At 33.2% G+C, this 22,960-nt stretch overlaps 2 protein-coding genes across 2 annotated transcripts; one reads left to right on the top strand and one right to left on the bottom strand.

Moving 5' to 3' along the window:
* Positions 1-683: 683 nt before the first annotated feature.
* On the top strand, positions 684-1,852 carry LOC131643498 (early light-induced protein, chloroplastic-like). Its single transcript, XM_058913730.1, has 3 exons — positions 684-974; positions 1,059-1,166; positions 1,289-1,852. The coding sequence occupies exons 1-3, from the start codon at positions 828-830 to the stop codon at positions 1,631-1,633; spliced, it is 600 nt and encodes a 199-aa protein (XP_058769713.1). The 5' UTR covers positions 684-827; the 3' UTR covers positions 1,634-1,852.
* An 8,497-nt stretch (positions 1,853-10,349) lies between these two features.
* Positions 10,350-12,118, bottom strand: LOC131612003 (bidirectional sugar transporter SWEET13-like). Its single transcript, XM_058883819.1, has 6 exons — positions 11,986-12,118; positions 11,785-11,821; positions 11,478-11,691; positions 11,213-11,374; positions 10,973-11,092; positions 10,350-10,645 (listed from the first exon to the last, which is right to left on the bottom strand). The coding sequence occupies exons 1-6, from the start codon at positions 12,029-12,031 to the stop codon at positions 10,472-10,474; spliced, it is 753 nt and encodes a 250-aa protein (XP_058739802.1). The 5' UTR covers positions 12,032-12,118; the 3' UTR covers positions 10,350-10,471.
* Between the last annotated feature and the right edge of the window lie 10,842 nt (positions 12,119-22,960).

The following is a 22,960-nucleotide window of genomic DNA, read 5'->3' as shown; positions in this document are numbered from 1 at the left end:
TAATAATTTGATTAAATATATGTTCACAACTGAGTCACATAAATAATCTTTAGATGTGAATAATGACATGTACTTACATTATATCTTACACTATGAGGAGGAAAAAATAAACTTATGGAGGAGTCTTTTCTCTGTCACCAGGCATTAAAAGAGCTTCCTCGAGAAAAAGTGCAATTGGCAAAGCAGTCATGCAATTATGCTGTCCTGCCTCATTAGCTCAATTGATTAGCTGAAAATTAGTATTTGTCCTCATAAATCCCAGTTATAAAACACTGCAATTTAAGATCTTCAATTGTTATGGACTTTGGTAACAATTTAAAGACTTAAAAATCAGTTTCTCAGCTACACAATAAACAGAATGAAAGTTCCTATGCACTTCGCAGTAAAAATATCCTGACCTTAATAAAAAACCGTGAAACCCGGGTTAGTAAAATCCCTTTTTATCTTATCTCATTTAGAGAGAAATATAATGCTTTAGAATATACCCAAGTTATAATCAGCAGTAATAAGTAACAACAACAATTGATGTTCTGCAGTCTGCGCATTCCAAGCTTAGTACTTTCTGGTCATAACTTGAGCCACGTCTGTTGTTTTTACCATATGAGCATTAATGAGCCCACGTGAATCAATCACTTTTAGGACCCATATACACATTACGTGGAACTTGAATATTCCTCACAATGTTCTTCATTGGATTCTATATAAACAACCTTCTTCAATGCTATACCTACCAACCTTAACCATTAAAGCCATATTAAAAGAGTTTAGTGAGAATCACAGAGTTATCCTGTCCTCAGAATAGTTTTTGTAAAAATAAGGAACCATCAATGGCTGTTTCATCTTGTCAGTCAATCATGTCAAGCTCTATGAGCATCTCAAGCAGGCCTAGAGTTAACCAATTTAACAGCATCCCTTCCGTGCACATGCCAGGCTTGAGAAGGAATGCTAGCCTCAAAGTTCGGTCCATGGCTGAGGTAATCATGGTTTCTGGCAACAGTATTTGTTTATGTTTATGATTTAATATGGATTGTTTGCTAATTACTCGTTAAATTATTTAGGGAGAGCCGAAAGAGCAATCAAAGGTGCCTGTAGACCCAACTACACCAATTGCACCAACACCAACACCAACACCAACACCACAACCAGCCTATACTCGTCCACCAAAGGTGACCATAGTAGAACATAATTACTACTTTGTTTTATCTCTTAGCTTAGTATTATGAAGCTTAGATTTTTGTTTAAATTAAAATGACCCCTTTAACATGTAAGAATGATGATATTATGGCAGATGAGCACCAAATTTTCGGATTTGATGGCATTTAGCGGGCCAGCACCTGAAAGGATCAATGGAAGGTTGGCTATGATTGGTTTTGTAGCAGCAATGGGGGTGGAGATAGCAAAAGGGCAGGGTTTGGGTGAACAGTTATCTGGTGGTGGAGTCCCATGGTTCTTGGGGACAAGTGTGTTGTTGACACTTGCTTCATTGATTCCATTTTTGCAAGGTGTTAGTGTTGAGTCTAAATCTAAAAGTATCATGTCCTCAGACGCAGAGCTTTGGAACGGAAGAATCGCTATGTTAGGTTTAGCTGCTTTGGCTTTCACAGAATTTGTTAAGGGTACATCCCTTGTGTAAGAGAGTTCTTTGGAAACGCATTTAAGGTCTATAGGAATATTTTATATAGAAAATAGTTCTTTGGAAACGCATTCTAGAAATCCTTTATGTATATTCTTATGTAGTTACTCCTCTGAGGTAATTCTATGTACAAGAGAGAGTGTAATTGAACTCTCTTTACACTTAAAAAGAGCTTCTCTAATTTCTTCCACTGAATAAAAGTCTTTTACTTTTGCCCAATGATGTTTGGATTATTTGTTGAAGGCTTAGCATGTAAATATTGTGTCTTATTCTTCTTTATAAATCATCTCTTATTGTAGTTGGTGTGAAACTATTTTGTTCCTATAGTATCAGTGCCATTGCTTCGTGAGTGTCTGCTGCAGCAAATTGGCAAAGTTTCAGATATGTAAGTAGATTCTTAATATGTTCTATGATTGCAATATAGTGTTCAGTAGTGTAAAGGGCGTGTCTAGGAAACTTCTAACTATCATAAACTTGATATTAATTGGATCTATTAGTGTTCTATGAACTACACTTTGGAAGAAAGTTTATACACAACTTCTTTTGAAGCAAAATAAATAGCATGTAAACCCTCGTGTAAGAACGCAATAAATAAAATAAATTGCATATAAATCTAAAGTTTTTAATAAACATTCACTTTGAAAGAAATATTTTATACAGAATTTGACCAAAATCTTCCTTTTCATAAGAGACAAAGTTGAGTTTTTATAAAATTTTATGAAATGCACGATGTGTATTTAAATGTCTTGTAGTGCATTTCTCAATCCCCTTTATTAGCTGAAATGATTTCCTTCATGTGTTCGAAACCAGCATACACATTGTTGAATCATTTTAAAATTTCCCCTTCTTTTCTATGATATATACATAACATTTTCCCATTGCAGAAAAAAATAGTTAATAGATACTTATTCGTGTTGGTGGATTAGGATAAGTTGATATACATATAAGTTAATAAGACAACTATTTCTAACTGTACATCCTCCTGGAATAAATTTTACCTAAGCTGGGGGTATAAACTCGGATGGAGGATGGGGTGTAGATAGGTGTGTAAGACTGATGGTGGTGGCCGGATCAGACTAGTTAACTTATGCCTTGACCGTGCATGAAGCCGACTATAATGAGCTGGTAGTTGGGGAGCCAGGGTATAATTCGTGGACGGATGGAACAAGCATATAATCCTAGATAGATGGCCGGTAGCCGGAAGCTAGATATAGAACCAAATTGAAGAAACATGAGAGTTGTAACTACCATTCTTGATGAGGAAATAAACGTTACAAGAGATTTATTACCTATGATTATAGCAGCGATGAACATTACAGAGCTTTAAGGAGGCATAAGGGAACATCCTTAATGAGACAATGAAGAGCCTTACAAAGCCTATAAAAGGCACTTGCGAGAAGGAGAAATATATATGAAAATCACGCAAAACAGACACCATTACCATACTTTTGAGGCTCTCTCTGCCTTTATTGGAAAAGTCAACCTTTGTGTTTTTTGTAAGAACATTTGGCATCCACTATGGGGCATAGGTAAAATTTTCCCATACCACACAATAGTTCCCTTTTCCTTTCGTTCTCAGACATGTCCGGGGCGTCACCCACAAGCGATGATCCGCCACCAGACATGGCCCATTTGTTGGTTGTGGTTGAAGCCTTGCAGCAGCAGCAGAATGAGAATCTGTAGGATAGGTGATAAGTGCCAAATTGTAGTTATAATGTATATAGTTTTGTGGCACTTATCGACTTATTTTGTTTGAATATAGTAAATAACCCTCAACTTGTATGTAAATATGTATATATATTTCATTATCGTGTAAATATTGTGTATATCAATTTATTGCTTAAGATTAGGTTTTGTTGGAATTGGGGCCTAATCGAGCTTTAGTTCTGATTAAAATTTGAGAAACTAGTTGATTTAGAATTCACTAATTGAATCAATGTATAATCATTTCTCGTAAATTATACTAGTGGTATCGACTGAATACCTTGTGTATCACTATTAATTCAATTTGTGAATGATGTACATTAATTACGTGCTTACGTGTATTAATTTCTATTCAACTATAATTCTCTCTATTTCGCTTTAAAAACTTCTGAGCGCATACTCTAAAAAACCTGCAATAATTCGTTTTCGAAAAATCAGTTGTCCTATTTTAAAATATCTATTCATCCCCCTCTATACTATTTTCTTACACCGTATTCTCACCCAACAAATGTCCTTCGTTACTCTAGTTTGGAATTTCTCTTTAACATAATGGGAGTTTATTTCTAGGTGCTTAGTCTTTTCATAGAAGACGTGATCATCAATTATGTGTAAAGCACTCTAGTTGTCACAATATAAAACATAAGGTTTTGAGTATTTAACTTGAAAATCACACAATAAGTATATAATCAATTGAATCTCATATGTTGCAACAACTAAATATCTATACTCTTCCTCAGAAGATGATATAGACATAGTTATTCATTTATTAGTTCTCCATGAGACGAGAGATGAACCAATGAAGAAACAATACCTCAAAATTGATTTGATGGTATCAATACAACCATCACAACCAGATTCTAAAAATCCTAGTAGGTGAATTTGTGAATCTCTTGGAAAGAATAAGCATTGACCATGTAAATGCTTTAGACATCTCAAAACTCAACAATCAACATTCTAAAAATCCTAGTAAGTGAATTAGTGACTGAGTAAGTGAATTGGCCCAGTTGTTGTGTGATGTATGTTATATCTAGTATGGTGGTGTCAAGGTAAATAAGTCCACTAATTAGCCTTCTATGTGATGGTATGTCTTCAAATGGATCAATGTTGTCTTTTCATAATTTAAGAGATGAGTCATGAGGTGTAGTGATAGACTTTGAACCAAGTAATATTGAGTTAGCTTAAAGGTCAATGCAATATTTTCTTTGACATAAAAACTTGCCTTGTTTAGAGTGTGTTACCTCTAAACCTAATAAATATTTAATAAGACCAAGATCTTTGATTTTGAAAGATTTATGTAAATCATATTTCAAATGATGGAAATCAAATATGAAATTACCTACTAAAATTGCATCATCAACATAGACAAGCAAAATTTAAATAATGAATTTTTTTTAACAAATAATGAGTGATCTAAAGTAGATTGTTTATAGCCATGGTGAGTAATGAGACATGCCCATTTCTCATGCATTTACTTGTTGGTTTGTTTAAGACCATAAATAGACTTAATAAATTTACATACTTGATTTGGTTTAGAAGGGTTGACACCAAGTGGAATAACCATGTACACGTCTTCATGTACCTCACCATGCAAGAATGCATTATCTACATCAAGTTGATGTAGAAACAATATATGGATAAATGAAATTTCTAAAACAAGCTTGACTTAAGCGAGCTTAGATACTGGTGAATCAGTATCCGAGTAATCCAAACCTTCTATTTGATTGTAGCCTTTGGCAGCTAACATTGCCTTGAATTTCTCTATACTTTCTTTTGGTTTTTTCTTGATCTTATAGATCCATTTTTATCCTATTAGTTTAGTATTGGATGGAAGATCAATAAGTTATCAAGTACCAAATTTATCAAGAGCATCAAGCTCAAATTTCATATCTTGATTTCAACAATCAAACTTACTAGCCTCATTATATAATTTAAGTTTTATGTGTGTGGTCAATGAGACGATAAAGTGGAATTGAGAAGGACACAATTTATAATAAGAAATAAAATCGTATAAAGGATAAAAAGTATCTGAAGAGGATTGATTTGGTGTCATTGAATGAAGCACATATGTAGTCTTTGAGTGATGGTTGATGCCTTACTTTTGATGATGCACAATGAGGAAGTGGTAGAACGTTTGGTTGGACATTATCAATAGTAGGAGTCGTGCAATCAATGAAACTAGTAGGGGTAAATGTTCAAACTGGTGATTAAGGTAAAATGCAATTTGGTGAGTTGGACTCTGGTTGGTTATACAAGTCATTAAAGTGTTCCCAATTATGCATTTCAAATGGATTTTGAATTTGATATGGCGATATATGTTCATGAAAAGTAAAATTTTTAGATATAAATATTTCTTGTTAATGAAGGTCTAATAAGACTAACCCCTTTAAATCATTAATATATCCTAAAAATAAGGATTTACTTGCTCTGCAAGCAAGTTTAGTTTTATGATTTTGTAAGGTGGAGGCATAACTAAGTAAACCAAATATTTTTATTGCTTATATCAAGTAAAGAACTTTGAAGCATTTGACATGGTGATTTATTAGGTAGTAAATTAGTATTAACTCTATCAACAATAAAAGTACCATATATGGTGACTCTGATCCTAAAACAAGGAGTGGTTAAGTCTCTAAAATTTCAAAACAAACTCAATGCTCTCCTTGATGTGGTTACTGGAGAGGAATGTGATGATAGCCCCTTTTAAAAGGAATTTGTTGATGCAACCCAAATAATTAGGGATGAAAGTGATTCTATTGTAAACTCATCAGTTACAAAATTAATAAAAACCAAAAGTTCCTTTAATACCCATGTGCCTCTTGGTTTCACACTTGTGAGAGGTAAAAATAGGAAGAAAAGGTGTAATTTGGAAATAGATATATAACCAGATCAAAGGTTGTCCAGCCAACACCTTTGAAATGATTTGTATATAATGGTATTCAAGGGGTTTGGTCAATAACCTTACCAAATTGGCGCTTAGAAAAATGAATTTAAAAATAGACCTGGTTTTCTTTTTGTCTCATAGCCTTGGAAGAGTTATGATCATTTCCCTCAAAACTGGTTTATTAGGCTTGGCTTGAAACTTATTTCAATAAATTGCAGACCCAATAATCTCCCCAATCTTTGGTATTTTTGCAAGTGATCTTTTGATCTTTTTATCATATCTGTTAGGGACCAACACATAACCTTCTCTTCTACTATTGATAATAAAATGTTTGGGTTGATTTCCATTTATGCCTCCACCAACTATATCAGAAGAAGATTCTTATTAAATGAGTTAACCTCTATCATATCTAATCACAAAATTCCATGGAGCCTAATTGGTGAATTTAACATTGTGATAGGAGTTCGTGAACACCTTGGTTTTTCCTTGTCTGTCATACTTCCTATTCATGAGTTCCAAGAGTCGTCCATCATGAATGAACTTTTGCATCTTCCTACATTGGTGCCTTCTACATCTGGTATAATGGTATAGTGGGAAACTCTAACACTCTCAAATGGTTGGATAGAGTTCGTTGCAACGTAGAATGAATTTCTCTCTACAATCAAACATTCTGTTGCACTATAACTAAAGTAAGATCTGACCATTATCCTTTGATGCCTTATTTTAATGTTTCTCTTGTATCTATTGCTTATCAATTTAAATTCCAAAAAATGTGGATTACTCACCCTCTTTACTTAGAGTTGCAAACAATTATTGGAAAATCAAATTTTTAGGATGTCCTATATTTGTTCTCTCTGAAAAGCGCAAGTTACTCAAGAATAACCTAAAGAATTGGAACAAATTAACTTTTGGAAATGTTCATACGATTTGGATTGTGAAGCTGAGGAGAAGTTGTGTAAAGCCCCACACTACTTTCAGGATTACCAACTGACCCCACAAACCAACACGAATCTTTTCAGCATGCTTTGGCCTCACTCACACCCGTTCTGGGAAACTTCCCAAAAGGTCACTCATCCCAATACTACTCCAAGTCAAACACGCTTAACTCTGGAGTTCTTATAATCAGGCTATCGAAAAGAAGACGCATCTTGTTGGTATAGGTAGTACAAATAAATCCTTATAAGCCACAAACTAACACGAGTATTTTAAGCATGCTTTGACCTCACTCACACACGTTCTGAGAAACTTCCCAAAAGGTCATCCATCCTAATACTACTCCAAGTCAAGCACGCTTAACTGTGGAGTTCTTATGGTTAGGCTATAGAAAAGAAGATGCATCTTGTTGGTATAGGTAGTACACATAAATCCTTATAAGCCTTCCTTTAACCATGCAGTCTCTTTCCTGCACAGCCTCGTAATCCCTCTCATTCAGATGTGGCGACCACTCCTCGCCTTCTTCGGCCAAAAGTGTTATATGCGGTGCAACCACCCTTTTCCCTCTTTGGTCTCGGGTGTTACATGCCCTCCTTATAAGCCTTCCTTTAACCATGCAGTCTCTTCCCTGCACAACCTCAAGATCCATCTCATTCTGATGCGGCGACCACTCCTCGCCATCTTCGGTCACAAGTGTTATATGTGGTGCAACCACCCTCTACCCTCTTTGGCCTCTAGTGTTACATGCTCAATAGCTTCCGCATGGTTCACCCTCAAGCCACATTGTATTGAGAGTGGTCTGACTCTGATACCATTTGTAACGCCACAAACTGCTTTCAGGATTACCGACTGACCCTACAAACCGACACATGTATTTTTAGTATGATTTATCCTCATTCACATGCTTTCCGAGAAACTTCCCAAAAGGTCAACCATCCTGAAATTGCTCCAAGTCAAGCACGTTTACCTGTGGAATTCTTATAGAACGGGGTTACCGAAAAGAAGATGCATCTTGTTGGTATATGTAGTACGAATAAATCCTTATAAGCATTCCTTTAACCATGCAGTCTCTTCCCTGCACAACCTCAGGATCCCTCTCATTCGGATGTGGCGACCACTCCTCGCCATCTTCTGCCACAAGTGTTACATGCAGTGCCACCACCCTCTGCCCTCTTTGGCCTCGGGTGTTACAAATTGGACAATGTGTAAGCTAGGATTCAATCTGATGGCTATTTTGAGATGCTTAGGGCTAAGAAGAAGTTGTGTATGGGCAGGTTTTATGAAGCCTTGTATAAGACAACACAACCCCAAAACCAAGACAAAAATCTCGATCCGCTATTGATTAAGGAAGAGGATTGGATTCTGAAGTCAATCATAAAAAGTAGACGAGTTCACCGATAATCTATTTAGAAACCATTTTCATGCCAGAAAATGCTTTTATCCTCCACCTTTTTCACGTTTGTTGAAGAACCTAAAAATATAATTAATTTTCTAGCTATCCAAATAGACCAAATAACAACATGCCAAATCATTGCAAAACCATACATATTCCTCTTCCTACCACCTAAATATAGGATAAACTAAAAACAATCTATGGTCACTAGGGAGAACCATCAACCATCATAACCAATTAAAGATCTTATACCATACTGACAAAGTTAAAACACATGTGACAATTAAATGAGATATTGAATCAATCGAACCCCACACATAGGAAAAGAAACTCCATAAGGGTTAACTATCACACCCCGCTTAACTAATTTATCTCTATAAGGGAACCTTTCTTGCATAAATTACCATGAAAACACTACCACCTTAGAGGGAGCTTAACTAACCCATATAAGGGGCAAGGTCAAGTTTTCAATTAATGAAGGAAAATAAAAGAATTACCAAGATCTACTTGGACTTGATAAGAAGAAGCAATTATGAAAATTCCATTGCTAACATGTTTCCAACTCCTCTTATTTCTATCATGAGTAAGAGTCAAGCCTTTGAAAACAAAAAGAAAATTGGCAGCAACATGATGCTCGTGCTCAAAGAAAGGTCTCCTCCACCTGAAATCCGAAACAAGGCTCCCACCCATCAATCCCATATCTTTCCCACGAGCCCCTATGGATGATTGGAAATGGTAAACATCATAAGAAAACTAATCTTAATATGGATATTTTCAATCCAAGGGTCTTCCCAAAAAGAAGGGTGCAAACTTGAATCCACTTTCTTTATAATACCATCCACAAACTAGTTAGATGAATCATTCTCTTTGGACCCGAGGATAGACTCTCCTTTATGCCAAGAGGATGAAGACCGAAAACCCAAAGACTCACCTCTCATTAAAGAATAAACAACTAGAGTACCATATCTAGGTGCAAGAATATCACACGAAAGGATGAAAGCTTTCGAGATCATTCTCCACTTCCATTTGGAAAAAGATCCAAGTTAAACAATCAAAGATCTCTTTTCCCCAAGCCACATTTACTCTCGGATTTACACACACCAACCCACTTGATCCAAAAAATCTTAGAATCTTCCTTCACACCTCTCCAAAGGAACCTTCTTTGAATCCTAGCTATTTTCTTTCAAACCTTCACATGCATTTTCAAGAAAGAAAAGAAAAAGATACAGATTACATTAAGTACATAATTGAAAAGAATCATTTTGCCCCCAAGCTAACAAACATATACTTCCAAGAATGAAGCCTCTTATAAATTAGAGCAACTAGTGGATCCCATGTGGCCTAAAGACAAGGGTTAGTAGGTCGCCCAAAATACATGAAAGGAATGGACTCTATATTACAATCCAGAAACTCACTAGATGAATTCAAAAAATCAAAACCCACGTTAATCTAAATTAAACTATTCTTAAACAAATTAACTCGAAACTCCAAAATTTACTAAACCCCCCAAAAAATAGTCTAAATAATTAGTTCACACATACATAAATGATAGATTTTTCGTAAATTATATTTGCTTTATATTTTTTAGAACAAAATTTCATTATTAAAGTACAAGAGATACTCTTGCCGAAATACAACAAAGAGACATTAATCACCTCCTACTAAGACAATCCAAAGGAAATGCATCCCAATCATAGAAACTACAATCTATATGATTAATAAGTATAACTATATTTACCTTTTAAAAAAACCACAACTTTTCATTAATAATAAGAACTAAACACTTATTACAAGAAGCTAAACACCCTTCTTGCATTTTACAATATTATATGAAACTAAAACTTTAGGTTGAGTTTTTTCTTCAATTTTTTTTTATTTTTTGGTCATGGATCTGATCTCTTGTTTTTTCTTCTTTCACATTTAGTTAAAATCAGACTTTGCTAACTGCACCTCCACATGCACAATTTTGTTCAGATCCAATCTTCATAACATCAATGACATGGCCACCACTCAATTCTTGAGCCTTCACTGGCGTTGCATTTCTATATATCAAATATATCACCATCTGAATTATGCCAAACAAAAATCCAAGTGTATTTGGTAGCTGCATCATCAAAAAGTACAAACATTAGTTTAGTATACTCATATTGTTTTAATCAAAATATACCATTGTTTTCAAAAAGAAGAAAATAATTAATGAATTAATTTATAGCTTAGCTTATCCTATATGTAAGGGCTTCTAATTATATTATGGGGGTCCATACAACACTTAAATTACTGGTGGGGGGTGTGTGGGGTGCTCCACATTAATGGAACACAAACTTATTATTCTAAATAAATAAATAAAATTCAACATTATTAAATATCAAGTTAAAAGAACATTTTTTCCAAAAAAAAAAATGAAAAAAGTGAATATGAATAATGAACTTACAGCAACATAGTAATCCTTGAGGAGAAGGCCATAAAAGAACCACATAACAGCATTGATGGTTAAAGTTAAAGACAAGAAAAATGGCATATATTCGACGCTCCTCGTCCTTATGACTTTGCTCTGCATGAAACAATCATAATAATTAAATTAAATTTTTTTTTAATAGTTTGGATTTTTGTTGTGTGATTTTCTAATAATTATTATCGAAACAAAATTAATTTTATATATTTTAATTCTTACAATGACTAAGAGAGGTGCGGCGAAAACACTTATGTTAAAAACAAGAGAAATCCATCCAATGATCGCAAGACGTTTTGCACCCTTTGAGAAATAAAGAGTTGATAGAAGCATGGCTCCAAATCCAAACACATTCAGCAAGAGAAGTAGTTTTATGGTAGAAAGCTAGAAGAAAAAGAAAAAGTATTATAACAATTTAAATATTATATAGTAAAATTTCTTTTAATAATTATATGAGATTAATTAATTAAAAAATATATATGTATACCCTAGATTTCTTTGGGGCATATATAAGGAAGATTATAAGGTAAAATGATTCAATAACAATTCCAAAAGTGTTGATGGTGATTAGAAGAAGAACAGATTCTCTTTTGACAAATGCATAGTAAATCCAAAGCATTGCACTGAAAAGTGCAACAATATAAGGAAGTGATTGAAATCCTTCAGCAGATTTCTTCTTGAAGATTGTGTAAAAAGTTGGTCTGCACACACAAAAAATTATATGTTTAAGAAATTGTTATTTCAAAGCTTTGATTAATTAATTTACAAGATAAGTAACAAAAATGGTTACTTACAATGGTGAAAGGAACACTGCAAAGGAAATGATGTTGCCTGTAAAAACAATGGTAAATATTAGCTTACAAGTAACTGCTTTTATTTCATCTAAAGTGTATTTTTATTTCTTAAATTAATATTGCATGAATGAAAATCATAAACTTCAAGATTTTATGGACAAAAAATAATAATATACTGTATGATCAACTAATAGTATCTACCTAGAAGGCCAAAGACAAAAGCCCAAGATTCACGATGCATGGCCATTTTTTGAATCGAAATAAAAACTTTTGGAAGTTTTGGAATAATGTAAAGAATATGTGTCTCTTTCTCTCTATTAACTCTTTTAATGAATCTTGGATGGTTTAGGTTGGTATGTGTTTTGTGAAGGAAGACTATTTATAGAGAATGAAATGGAAAGCATTGATGTGGATGTTTTAGTTTCACTTAGGATGAATTCTCCGACAAGTTGGGCATGTCTAATTTACTCTCATTTTTACGAGGGACGGGGCAACATATTAAACTCGTACTTTTTAATATATTTATTCTGTCTCGTTTTATTTTTTATTGAGTTTTTGCGCGTGCGGACATTAACATAAATTTTTGTAATTTTTAGACTAAAAAGATGTAGTGTCTGCGAATCTGCATGTTCTACTCTCATTTTTTATAAGTCAGACCAAAATTTAAAATACACGCCTTATACAATACTTGTTTGTCTCAGTTTGTTTTTTTATAAAAAATTTATACAATGAACTTAAACGGAACGAGAGTGCATGTTTGTTATTGAGTTTTATAAATTTAAATTTGTTTTAAAGTGAGTCGAATATAAATTAGTTGGTTTATGTTTGATTATATTTATGTAAAATTCAAATAAATTAAAAAAAATTAGTGTAAACTTAATTTTTGATGTCATAAAATACAAATTCTAACTTTAAATTAAATAATTTTTGGAGACAAAATTAATGTTAACATCCTCAAATATGATTGAATAAATATTATATAAATTTTGGATCATGTTAACTTGTGTTTTTAGAGCCTATGTTTAATGATAAAAAGAATTGTCTTGAAAATAAAATTTTTATATAAGTGTTAAAAAAATAATAATTAAATATTTAATCATTTAATATGGATTCTTAAATATTTTTCTTTTAATTTTACCTCTGCCATGGACCAAATTTCCACATAAAGTTGTAAGTAGGTCCTTGAGTTAATTGGTTCGTGTGAGGTCTCTTTTGTCTAACACATGGTAAAAGCAAGAGAATAGGTGCTTCTGAAAAAGAAAAAAAAACAAAATTCTTTATTTATAAGAATGTTTTATCTCTAGCTAAAATGCTCTTTTTAAAATGCTAGAATTCAGTTTAATGTATCTTGCAATTATTATATATGGCGTGTCTATGCTGCTAAAAATTTGTTTGGACCTTAACCTATAAGACTTCAATTCGCAAAGGAGTAAAATTATTTGATGATAATAGTATTTTGTAATAACTTTTTCACATGAAAATAACTTTATAGCGTACAAGATATCAAACTGTTTTATTATATAGTGATTTCAAACTATTAAGTTTAAATCTTATTAAGAATTTTATAAGTTCTTTTCATAATTTTTTTAAAAAAATAATTAATATCACAAAATTTATTTTATTAGATAAATTTAAATAAATTAATATAAATAAATATTTAGTCTCATTTTATTACAATATTTAAATATTAGTTTACTTTTTTATAAATATTTAAATGAAATTAGTTTTTAAGTAGACTAATCAATCAATCAGACATTGTAACATTGTAAAATGTTAGACTTAATTCTAAAAATAAACTTATGATAAATTATGTCACACTTAAGGATTAAATATTTTAGCAAACTCAAAGCTTGAAAAAAAACCTACTTCATTCTAGAATATTGTCATCCCTACTACCAAATACCTTTTGAAATATAAATATGTGATTTTATTAATTTGTACTTGTTAAAATCATATTTTTTTTATATTTTTTTATAACGGCATCCAATTTTATTTCACTATGGTCAAAAGATCCACCGTGGTAGAATTTATTCAATTAGCCATTTTTTTTTTTAATTTTTAAGCCTATTTTTCACCACAGTTCGAACTTCTAACCTTGATGAAAAGTGGCGCCTGATTATTAGTTCGAACTTCCAACCTTGATGAAAAGTGATGCTTGGTCATTAGTTCGAATCTTAGCACCTATAGATAAAATTCTATTTTTTTTTAATTTTTTTTGTTTGAAATTGATGTAAATTGTAAGTGCTACAAAACATGTTATTATATAAAAAAAGGAGACTATTCTCTTTAATTTCTATTTTATTATTTAATTATAAAAATGTTTTTTAATAATTAAAATATGAAATTTTAATCATCAAAAAATCAATTATTTAACCGAATAATAAAAATAGAAAATTAAGAGATGAAAAATGAATTAGAGACAAATATGGACTATGATACGCTCAATATGAATCAATACCACATGATTACTTAAAATGCAAAACAAAAACAAAGATATGGTAAATAAAAAATGGGGCCTAAATGAATGTCTGCAAGACCAACCATGAAAGCCAGGCTATGCAAATGAATTAAAAAAATCTAGTGCAAAATTTGGGGTACGACAAGAAGACCAAGCCAGCGAAATAAAGGTTAAGTATTTGGTTATTAATGTCCTCTCTTTGTATAATATGATTATAGGGCGACTAGCTTTTAACCGACAGGACTTCACTCTGCATACTCTGTATTTATGCATTAAGTACTCGCTCCCCAATGGATGAGAGGGGGTTATCCAAGGTGGTCAAGATATCGCCAGGAAGTGTTCTGCAAAAAGCCTCATGTTGAGGAAGATCTGCATTCTAGGAGGGAAGGCCAGGTGGATAAGTTCGGGAATTAAGCCACCGAAGGAATACTGCAAAAGGGAGGAGACTCTTTCTCCAACCTCTAAATATATCGACGGCTGAAGGCCCAGAAGGGGTCCCCTATGGAGACGTCGGCATAACTATCATTCATCCCCCCCATATAGGCGATAATTTTGTTGGATCCTTAAGTTGAATCCTTGTCTCCCGTTGAGACGACCATGTTTGCTAGATACTTTAGTGGGATCCTTGTCGCACTCTGAGGTGATCATATTTGTTTGATCCACAAGTAGCACCCTTGCAACCCATAGAGGCAATCACGACAATAGACGCCTCCAAGAATGCATTAAAGGTTTAAAAATATGCATATAGTTATAGAGAAGATAATAATGAGGGAAGTTAACGTAAATGCACCCTAAGGGACGTCTCTGTTTAATACAATTGCAAAATCTCCCGATGGGGCAGAGAAATACAACAAAAAAACCCAAATGAGGTAGTGAAATACCAAGGGCCCTAGAGGAAGAGAAATAACCACACCATCATTCTTCCTCTTAGGTCACCAGCTCCTCGACAACATTCCCTAGCTAAGGGACTTCAGACTCACCACAGTCCATCACCCCACCCTGGCCACGAGTGTCCTTGATGGGAGAGTACGTTTTAGGGGAGGCCACGGTTTCCTCATCCATAGCTCACCACCACTAACAAATTTCAGAAAATTCATTTGACTCGAGTCTAAGTTCGGGGTAGAGGAAGAGGATAAGCTCCTTGATGCGCTCGAAGTAGACACTACCTTTTAGGTTATATATGACACTACCTTCTTCAAGTCCTCCTGAAGAAGAAGGACGACATCAAGGGATGCTTGAAAGGATTACTTCTTAGTGTATATTTCCTTGTACTTGGCTTCCACATCCTTCTTTTTCTTCTCTTACTTCTCCTTTTTTTCCTTAAAGACCTACATCAACCTTTGGCTCTCGTTATAAGCATGCACATGTGCCTAGAGCTCCGTCTCCAACTTTTTCTCAGCGTTGTCGCGCCTCTCTCGGTCGACATATTGTAGCATGAGTTACCTTACCAAAAGTTTTTCCTTCATGTTCATAATAGATGAGGTTGGTTTGGAACGAAGGGCCTAGTAATCAACAGGGAATTCCTTAGAGAAAGGTACATGAAAGCTTTTAAAACAGAGAGAGTCAAAACCCACACTGATCTATATAGTTGTAAGAGGTGAGGGAGCCTCGCCCGTTAGAGGCGCCTAGGCGCTAACATTCCCAACGATGGGGGAAGAACCCTCCTCCAGTATCTGAACCTTTACATTAGGTGAGTCTGAAGCCTTGTCCTCTTCCTGCCTCTTCTTCCCCTAGACGATGAAACCCTTAGGGTGACTTTGGGGATTGTTGGTACCAAGTTAGAAGACTTGATTTTCTCCCATTTTTTTCCTTTTCTGCTCATTGGAGAGCCTCTCCATTTGATGTGTAAAACAAGGCATAATAGTCACAAATGCCATCTAAAAAACTCACAAAGAGAAAGTAGTGGACGACTTACCTAACTAGGAGAGCAAAGAGATATCAAGTCGGTCAAACTTGTAAAAGAAGAAAACAAGATGAAAAATAAAATATTTTATAGAGGAAAATATGAAGGATCCTTTGGACTCCACTATGGTTTTTGAAAAAACTCGACACATTTTTCACATGTACCTCTATGTGAAGACAAGTTTCCAACATGTTTTGATGAAGACAAACTCAACACTACCTTATCAAAAAAGGAGGAAAATATCTATGAATATTTTACTTGGTTCACAAGATTTTGTTCATCGTGTTAGGTATATGAATTCCATATCATATACATTTCTGAGTGCTCAAAATATTATTTTATCATGCATTGGAAAAATTATCTTTCATGTTTGAACCATATTAAATCACTTTCAAATATAATATTTTTCATGTTTAAACCATGTTAAATCACTTTCAAATATAATCTATTGACTTGGATAAATCAATAGGTATTGCATAAGGTTGGTTCAAATACTTAGACAAATTATCAATTTTTTCAATTTTTTAAACATTCTGTTTTTGGTAAATTGTGGTAGTTTCACCTGTCGTAACAACACTAAAACCTGCCATAGTTTGAAAAGGTCGGAAGCAATATTTTAATTTTGAAATTTAAAAAACGTTATGTACTTACTAAGTCAAGTATTTGTTTAATCGACTTAACATGGTCTTGTACATAATTCAAAATTATGTCTTTTTCACGATCCATTTTCCTTCTAAACTATTGCAAACCTTCATAAAAATATCTGAAACTTTTACATTAATATATAGATATTTCATACAATGTATTTAAGGCAAAAAAAACATTAGTTTTTCAATCAAATTTCTACATAATTTTCATTACAAATTTCCATACTAAAATGTTTTTTTGAGAAAATTTTCATATCATTGTAATAACATCATTGAGCACTTAAAGAGTTTATGATATTGATATTTCATATTTTAAAGAGAAAATGACTTTGGTCATTTGACTAAGTCTTGTACAATATACAAACTTTCTTCTTATACAAATTATTATTGTGTTACAAATTCCTAAGTATCAAGGATTGTTTGATATTAGGTGTATTTCCTTGTTGTCCATGATTGTTGGAGACAAGAGAGTGGAAAAGAAAGGATTTTTTCTTTTTATACTTGTTTGGTTTGTATACCTTGATGTCCAGGTTTGTTGGAAACAAGAGAGTTGAATTTGAGAGGATTGTTCTCATTTTAACTTGGTTGATCACAAGAGAATTATTCTTGTTGATTGTGTTAGTCTTGTATAAGTTCTAATAATAGTAAAATCTCTTTCGTGTTGAAAGGGGACTGGAGTACTCTCGGATTGTGAGGGGAACCAGGATACATCCTTGTGTTTTTTTGTTTTTTCTGCACTTTATCTTTTTCATAAACACCGTAAAACCAGACAAATAAAGCAACATACCACTTAAACTGAAAATTGACCATAACATCTATCCCCCCTATTAGGCACCATTTATAACTTACAATTGACATGTTCCTAAAAGATCCAGACTGGCTTCTGTAAATTCGGTTTTCAAAGACAATTGTAGCAATAACAAGTCTCCATTGTTTTGTGGTGAATACTTTAGTTTTTGTAAAATTCGCATGAAAGCACATTTAGAATATCAATGAAAAGAAGTATGAAAAGCAGTAGTAAATGGTCCTTTCGTTCCTACAAGTGTTGTTAATGGTGTTGTCACCCCAAAGCCTAAAGGTTCATGGGATGAATACGATGAGAAAAATTCCTTTATGACAAGAAAGAAATAAATCTTCTTCAAGGTGTTTTTAGCATGGATGATATATTTCGTATCTCAGCATACACAACGACAAAGGAAATATGGGATACTCTCGTAGAAAATCATGAAGGAACCGCTGAAGTTAAAAGATATATATTGAACACATTGAGTCAAGAGTACGAATTATTCAAAATACAGCCCGAAGAATCAATCCTCGACTTACAGAAAAGATTCGTGCATTTGAAAAATCATTCAAAAGCACTTGGTAAGACTCTTACTAATGATGAAATTAATCTTAAAGTGCTTAGATTTTTAACCTGGGAATAGCAACTAAAAGTGGCGGAAATATCCGAGAAGAAAAATGTATCTAAAATGACTTACTCAAAATTGTTCGGAAAACTTCAAGAATATGAGATGATACTTGGAAGACTTGAAAAACATGAAATTCAAGTAGAAGATTCAAAAGACGTTGCCTTAAAGACGAGATTAAAAAATTATGATAACAATTAAGAGTATGAGTCCACTAGTGATGAAAATAATGATATTATCAAGAAGTTTGAAAAGTTTTTAAGAAACGAAAAGAAAAACGAGATCATTAAAAGGGAAGCACAACAAGGAAGGTTACATGATATGCATATGGAGAAAGAGGACATGTTAAAAGTGAATGCCTTGCACTTAAAAAGAAGAATACATGCTTTAAAATAAATAAGGACAAAAGGCCAGAGAAAGCATATGTAGCATGGGGAAAAAATGAAGTAAGTTCATCTTCCAACTCAGAAAGCGAAGAATGTATTAATATTGCATTGATGGTATCACACCATTCTGATGATGAATAAGAAAAAGAGGTTAGTAGTGAAACATCTTATAATGATGATGCACTAGGTGATATTGAAGAATTACTTAATGAATGTAAAATTTTATATAAAACGGTTTTAATACAAAAGAAACAAATTTTATCTCTTGAAGAAAAGATTGACACCAAGGAAAAAGATTTGAAGTTGAAAAACAAACTTTTCTTGAAAAAGAAAAACAGAATTTTACATGAAAAAATTATGATTCACTTTCTTTTCAAATTGTCCAATTGAAAAGAGTTCTTGAAAGATATGAAAAAAGAAAAATCCAACAAAGAGAAAATGAATAAAACACAAAAGGTTCATCATCACTCTAAGAAGAGATTTCCTAAAAATAAATCTTATGTTGCTAAATATAGAAGTAATTTTATTCTTACATGTTCTTGTTGTGGTATAAGTGGTCATACACCTAATGCTTGTTCTGTAAGAAAATTTAGTGTGGCAAGTGGGAATTCTTTGTAGGTTAAGAACGAAACTAATTATGAAGGACTCAAGGCACATTGGGTACCAAACAAAACTTAATTTATTTTGTAGGTTTGCTTAAATATCAATACAAATATATGATATCTTGATAGTGGTTATTCTAAGCATTTGACATGATATGTAAACTAATTTTTATCTCTAGTTCTAAAGTCCAAGGGTTATGCCACATATAGGGACAACGATAAAGGAAAAATTCTTGGCATAGGCAAAGTTAGAGCAACACCTTTCACATCCATTGAAGATGTACTTCATGTTGAAAGACTAAAGCATAATCTTCTAAACATAAGCCAATTTTTTTACAAGGGCTTCAAAATCAAGTTCACCAAAGATGAATGCTTGATTGAAGATAAAGTCGCTCATGAGGTAAAACTCAAAGTTTAAAGAATCTATATTTTCTTATGTTCCTATGTTGCATGGTTAACAAGATTTTATTCATCATCTTAGGTATATGAATTCCATATCATATACATTTTTTAGTGCTCAAAATATTTTTTTATCATGCATTGAAAAAATTATTTTTCATTTTTGAACCATGTTAAATCACTTTTAAATATAATATTTTCCATGTTTGAACCATGTCAAATCACTTTCATATATAATCTATTGAATTGGATAAATCAATAGATGTTGCATAAGGTTGGTTAAAAATACTTCGACAAATTTTCAATTTTTTCAATTTCTCAAAGATTATGCTTTTGATAAATTGTGAGTGTTTCACCCCTCGTAACAACACTAAAAACCGCCACAATTTTCACCGGTCTGAAGCACTAATTTAATTTTGAAATTTGAAAAACGTTATGAACTTGTTAAGTTAAGTATCAGTTTAGCCGACTTAACAAGTCTTGTACAAACTTCAAAATTATGTCTTTTTCATGAACCATTGTCACTCTAAACTACTGCAAACCTTCATAAAAATGTCTCAAACTTTTGCATTAATCCATAGAAATTTTTTAGGATGTATTTAAGGCAAAAAAATATTAGTTTTTAATCACCTCTTTCAATCAAAATTCTACAAAAGTCTCTACATGATTTTCATTACAAATTTCTATACTAAGAAGTTTTTTGAGAAAATTTTCATATCATTGTAAAAGCATCATTGAGCCCTTAGAGAGTTTATGATATTGATATTTCATATTTGAAAGAGAAGAAGACTTTGGTCATTTGGTTAAGTCTTGGCCATTATATAAACTTTCTTCTTATACAAATTATTGTTGTGTTACAAATTCTTAAGTATCATGGATTGTTTGATATTAGGTGTGTTTCCTTGTTATCCAGGATTGTTGGAAACAAAAGAGTGGAAAAGAAAGGATTGTTTTCTTTTTCTACTAGTTTGGCTTGTATACCTTGTTGTCCATGACTTTTGGAAGCAAAAAAGTTGATTTTGAGAGGATTATTCTCATTTCAACTTGGTTGATCACAAGAGAATTGTTCTTGCTGATTGTGCTAGTATTGTACAAGTCCTAACAACAGTAAAATCTATTTCGTGTTGAAAGAGGACTGGAGTACTCTCGAATTGTGATGGGAACCAGGATACATCCTTGTGTTTTTTATTTTATTTCACACTTTATCTTTTTCATGAATACCGTTAAACCAGAAAAATAAAGTAGCATACCACTTAAACCAAACGTTGACCTTATCACCTATTTCAGCCCCTCTTAGACACCCTTAAAAAATTACACTCTAGAGTTTAGAGTCTCGATAAATAAGCCATCATTTTCACATTAAATGAAAGTAAGCGTAGCAAGATAAGTGATAGAGTGACACTCCTAACTAACATTTTAACTAATCGAGCTGATGACTCATCCCTCGATTAAGGGATTAAACTATAAATATAGCTTCCTTTAGCTAAGATACTCGCCTCAAGCTAAGGGACTTTCTCACAATAAATGTAGTGGCCTTTAGCTAAGGGACTCGTATCAGGCTGATGGACTCACTTATTTTTTAAGAATTTCGTCAACCCATGGACTCATTAGTGGGGCTAGAGGAACATCCTAAATGGAAACGATGTCTTAAAAAAATTTCATTCTTAGCTAAGCCCTTGTGCTTGAGGGACTATGCAATGTTATATTTGTGAAGTTCCTAAACTAGGGCGCCCTCTCCCAAAAAGTTGTACCGCTCAGGATATAACTTTGAAGACTCGTCAAGGGTACCGATGATGTCTAAGGATGTAAATCAAGGGAGAAGGAATCCTCCACTACTCCAAAAATAAAGGTGGTTAATAACTTCTCCTGATTAGGGTGGAGCGGTTGCCACCATCCAGGGTTACCCAAACTCCAGACCCAAAGGGCCTTTATAAATATTCCTGCCCTCAAGGGGATCATGGATAAATCTTAAGCCATACAAATCATTAAACTAAAAGCATCGAGCTTGATCATAACACACAAATAACATGCCTTATCGGCTTATACGTAAGCATATCACTATCCATAGAGCCTCTCACCTCACATGAGCAAGACACCTAAAACCACCATAAAACACCATCATACAAGTCTTCTCGCTGTCATGGGCAAGCCCTAACCACCATACAACGTAATACACCTACTAAGGCCTCTGAGTCTCCATGCCCTTGCAGGGGGATACGAACACCTATACTTTTTGACCAGTACAACTACTTTTGGGCATTTTACACTCTGTGAGTTGGTTGACACAAATTTGCGAGTAGACTCGCCAAGTCAAATTTGAAGTGATGTTGTTTTAATCGACTCACACATAATGGTGATTTAATTTACAAAATTGTATAGAAATTATCACAATGGAGTCAAATATTCATGGAGTTGATTCCCTCTGCGAAAGAACTTAAATGTCATGTTTTTCCCACTTGACCTTACCCTTAATCAAACTATAATCTTCCATACCATTCTTAGGATATAAATATAATTTTCATAGTTAAAACATTTAGAAAATCCACATAAAATCCAATAAACCAAACCATCTAACCTATGGTTCAATTATCTTAGATTTCATCAGAAAAATCATTATACTCTTTAACTTCTATAACATGAAAATTCTAATATAGTACCTAGCCCAACTAAGATAAAATGCCTATAATGAACCAACCTCTTATACCTTTTTTTAATTGAAATGTAAGATGATAAGCAAACCCTCCTTCTAAAAAATAAAAGGAATGGTAGGAAGCGACCATAATGAACCCGTCTTTTATGCCCTGCAACTCTACTAGGATGATAAAAATTGTATTTCTCTCCTTGATGCATGCAAAAACTATAGTTGAGATGCTGAATTCCCTCGCTCCTTCTCCATATTTGTGCAAAGACCTTTAACATAAAAATAAATATTTGGATTATTCTTCAAACACAAACTTCTATACTCCTATGGAAAGCGACCAAAATTCCTCTTCTTTATTAGTAACTCCTAAATAATTTTTTCGTCTAAAACTACCTATTAATTGATGATTTAAACATCTATGCAATGTGATGGTGTGGTTTTTTTTCCTGCGCATGGTTTTTGGTCCATGGAGGTTGTTCTAGATTATACCAAGGCCCAACCATATTAATACGAAGTCATTGAGTCGTAAGAGTTGAAGTAAACCAAGAAATGGTCATGCCTTGTTAGTACACCTGATAAAAGACTGCTGACATTTGAATACCTTAATATTACAAAGATAAGATCTGAAAGCCCATCACATGATATGGATACCCTTCGAGAAATATGTCCATATAAAGATTTTGGGCCTCTGAATCATAAAGGTTTACTATAACGTATAAAAAACAATCCAA

Source organism: Vicia villosa, linkage group LG1 (genome assembly GCF_029867415.1).
Source record: "Vicia villosa cultivar HV-30 ecotype Madison, WI linkage group LG1, Vvil1.0, whole genome shotgun sequence".
Lineage (NCBI taxonomy): Eukaryota > Viridiplantae > Streptophyta > Magnoliopsida > Fabales > Fabaceae > Vicia > Vicia villosa.
The sequence above is the reverse complement of the archived record's forward strand: the minus strand, read 5'-3'. Positions and strand labels throughout refer to the sequence as shown.

What these genes read in the sequence shown, in the direction of transcription:
- LOC131643498 (XM_058913730.1), top strand. Translation starts at nt 828, where the DNA reads ATGGCTGTTTCATCTTGTCAGTCAATCATGTCAAGCTCTATGAGCATC. An exon ending in AAGTTCGGTCCATGGCTGAG is followed by an intron (nt 975 to 1,058) that starts GTAATCATGGTT and finishes TAAATTATTTAG; the next exon opens with GGAGAGCCGAAAGAGCAATC. An exon ending in CCTATACTCGTCCACCAAAG is followed by an intron (nt 1,167 to 1,288) that starts GTGACCATAGTA and finishes ATATTATGGCAG; the next exon opens with ATGAGCACCAAATTTTCGGA.
- LOC131612003 (XM_058883819.1), bottom strand. Translation starts at nt 12,031, where the DNA reads ATGGCCATGCATCGTGAATCTTGGGCTTTTGTCTTTGGCCTTCTAG. An exon ending in TTTTGTCTTTGGCCTTCTAG is followed by an intron (nt 11,822 to 11,985) that starts GTAGATACTATT and finishes TTGTTTTTACAG; the next exon opens with GCAACATCATTTCCTTTGCA. An exon ending in ATGCCCCAAAGAAATCTAGG is followed by an intron (nt 11,375 to 11,477) that starts GTATACATATAT and finishes TTTTTCTTCTAG; the next exon opens with CTTTCTACCATAAAACTACT.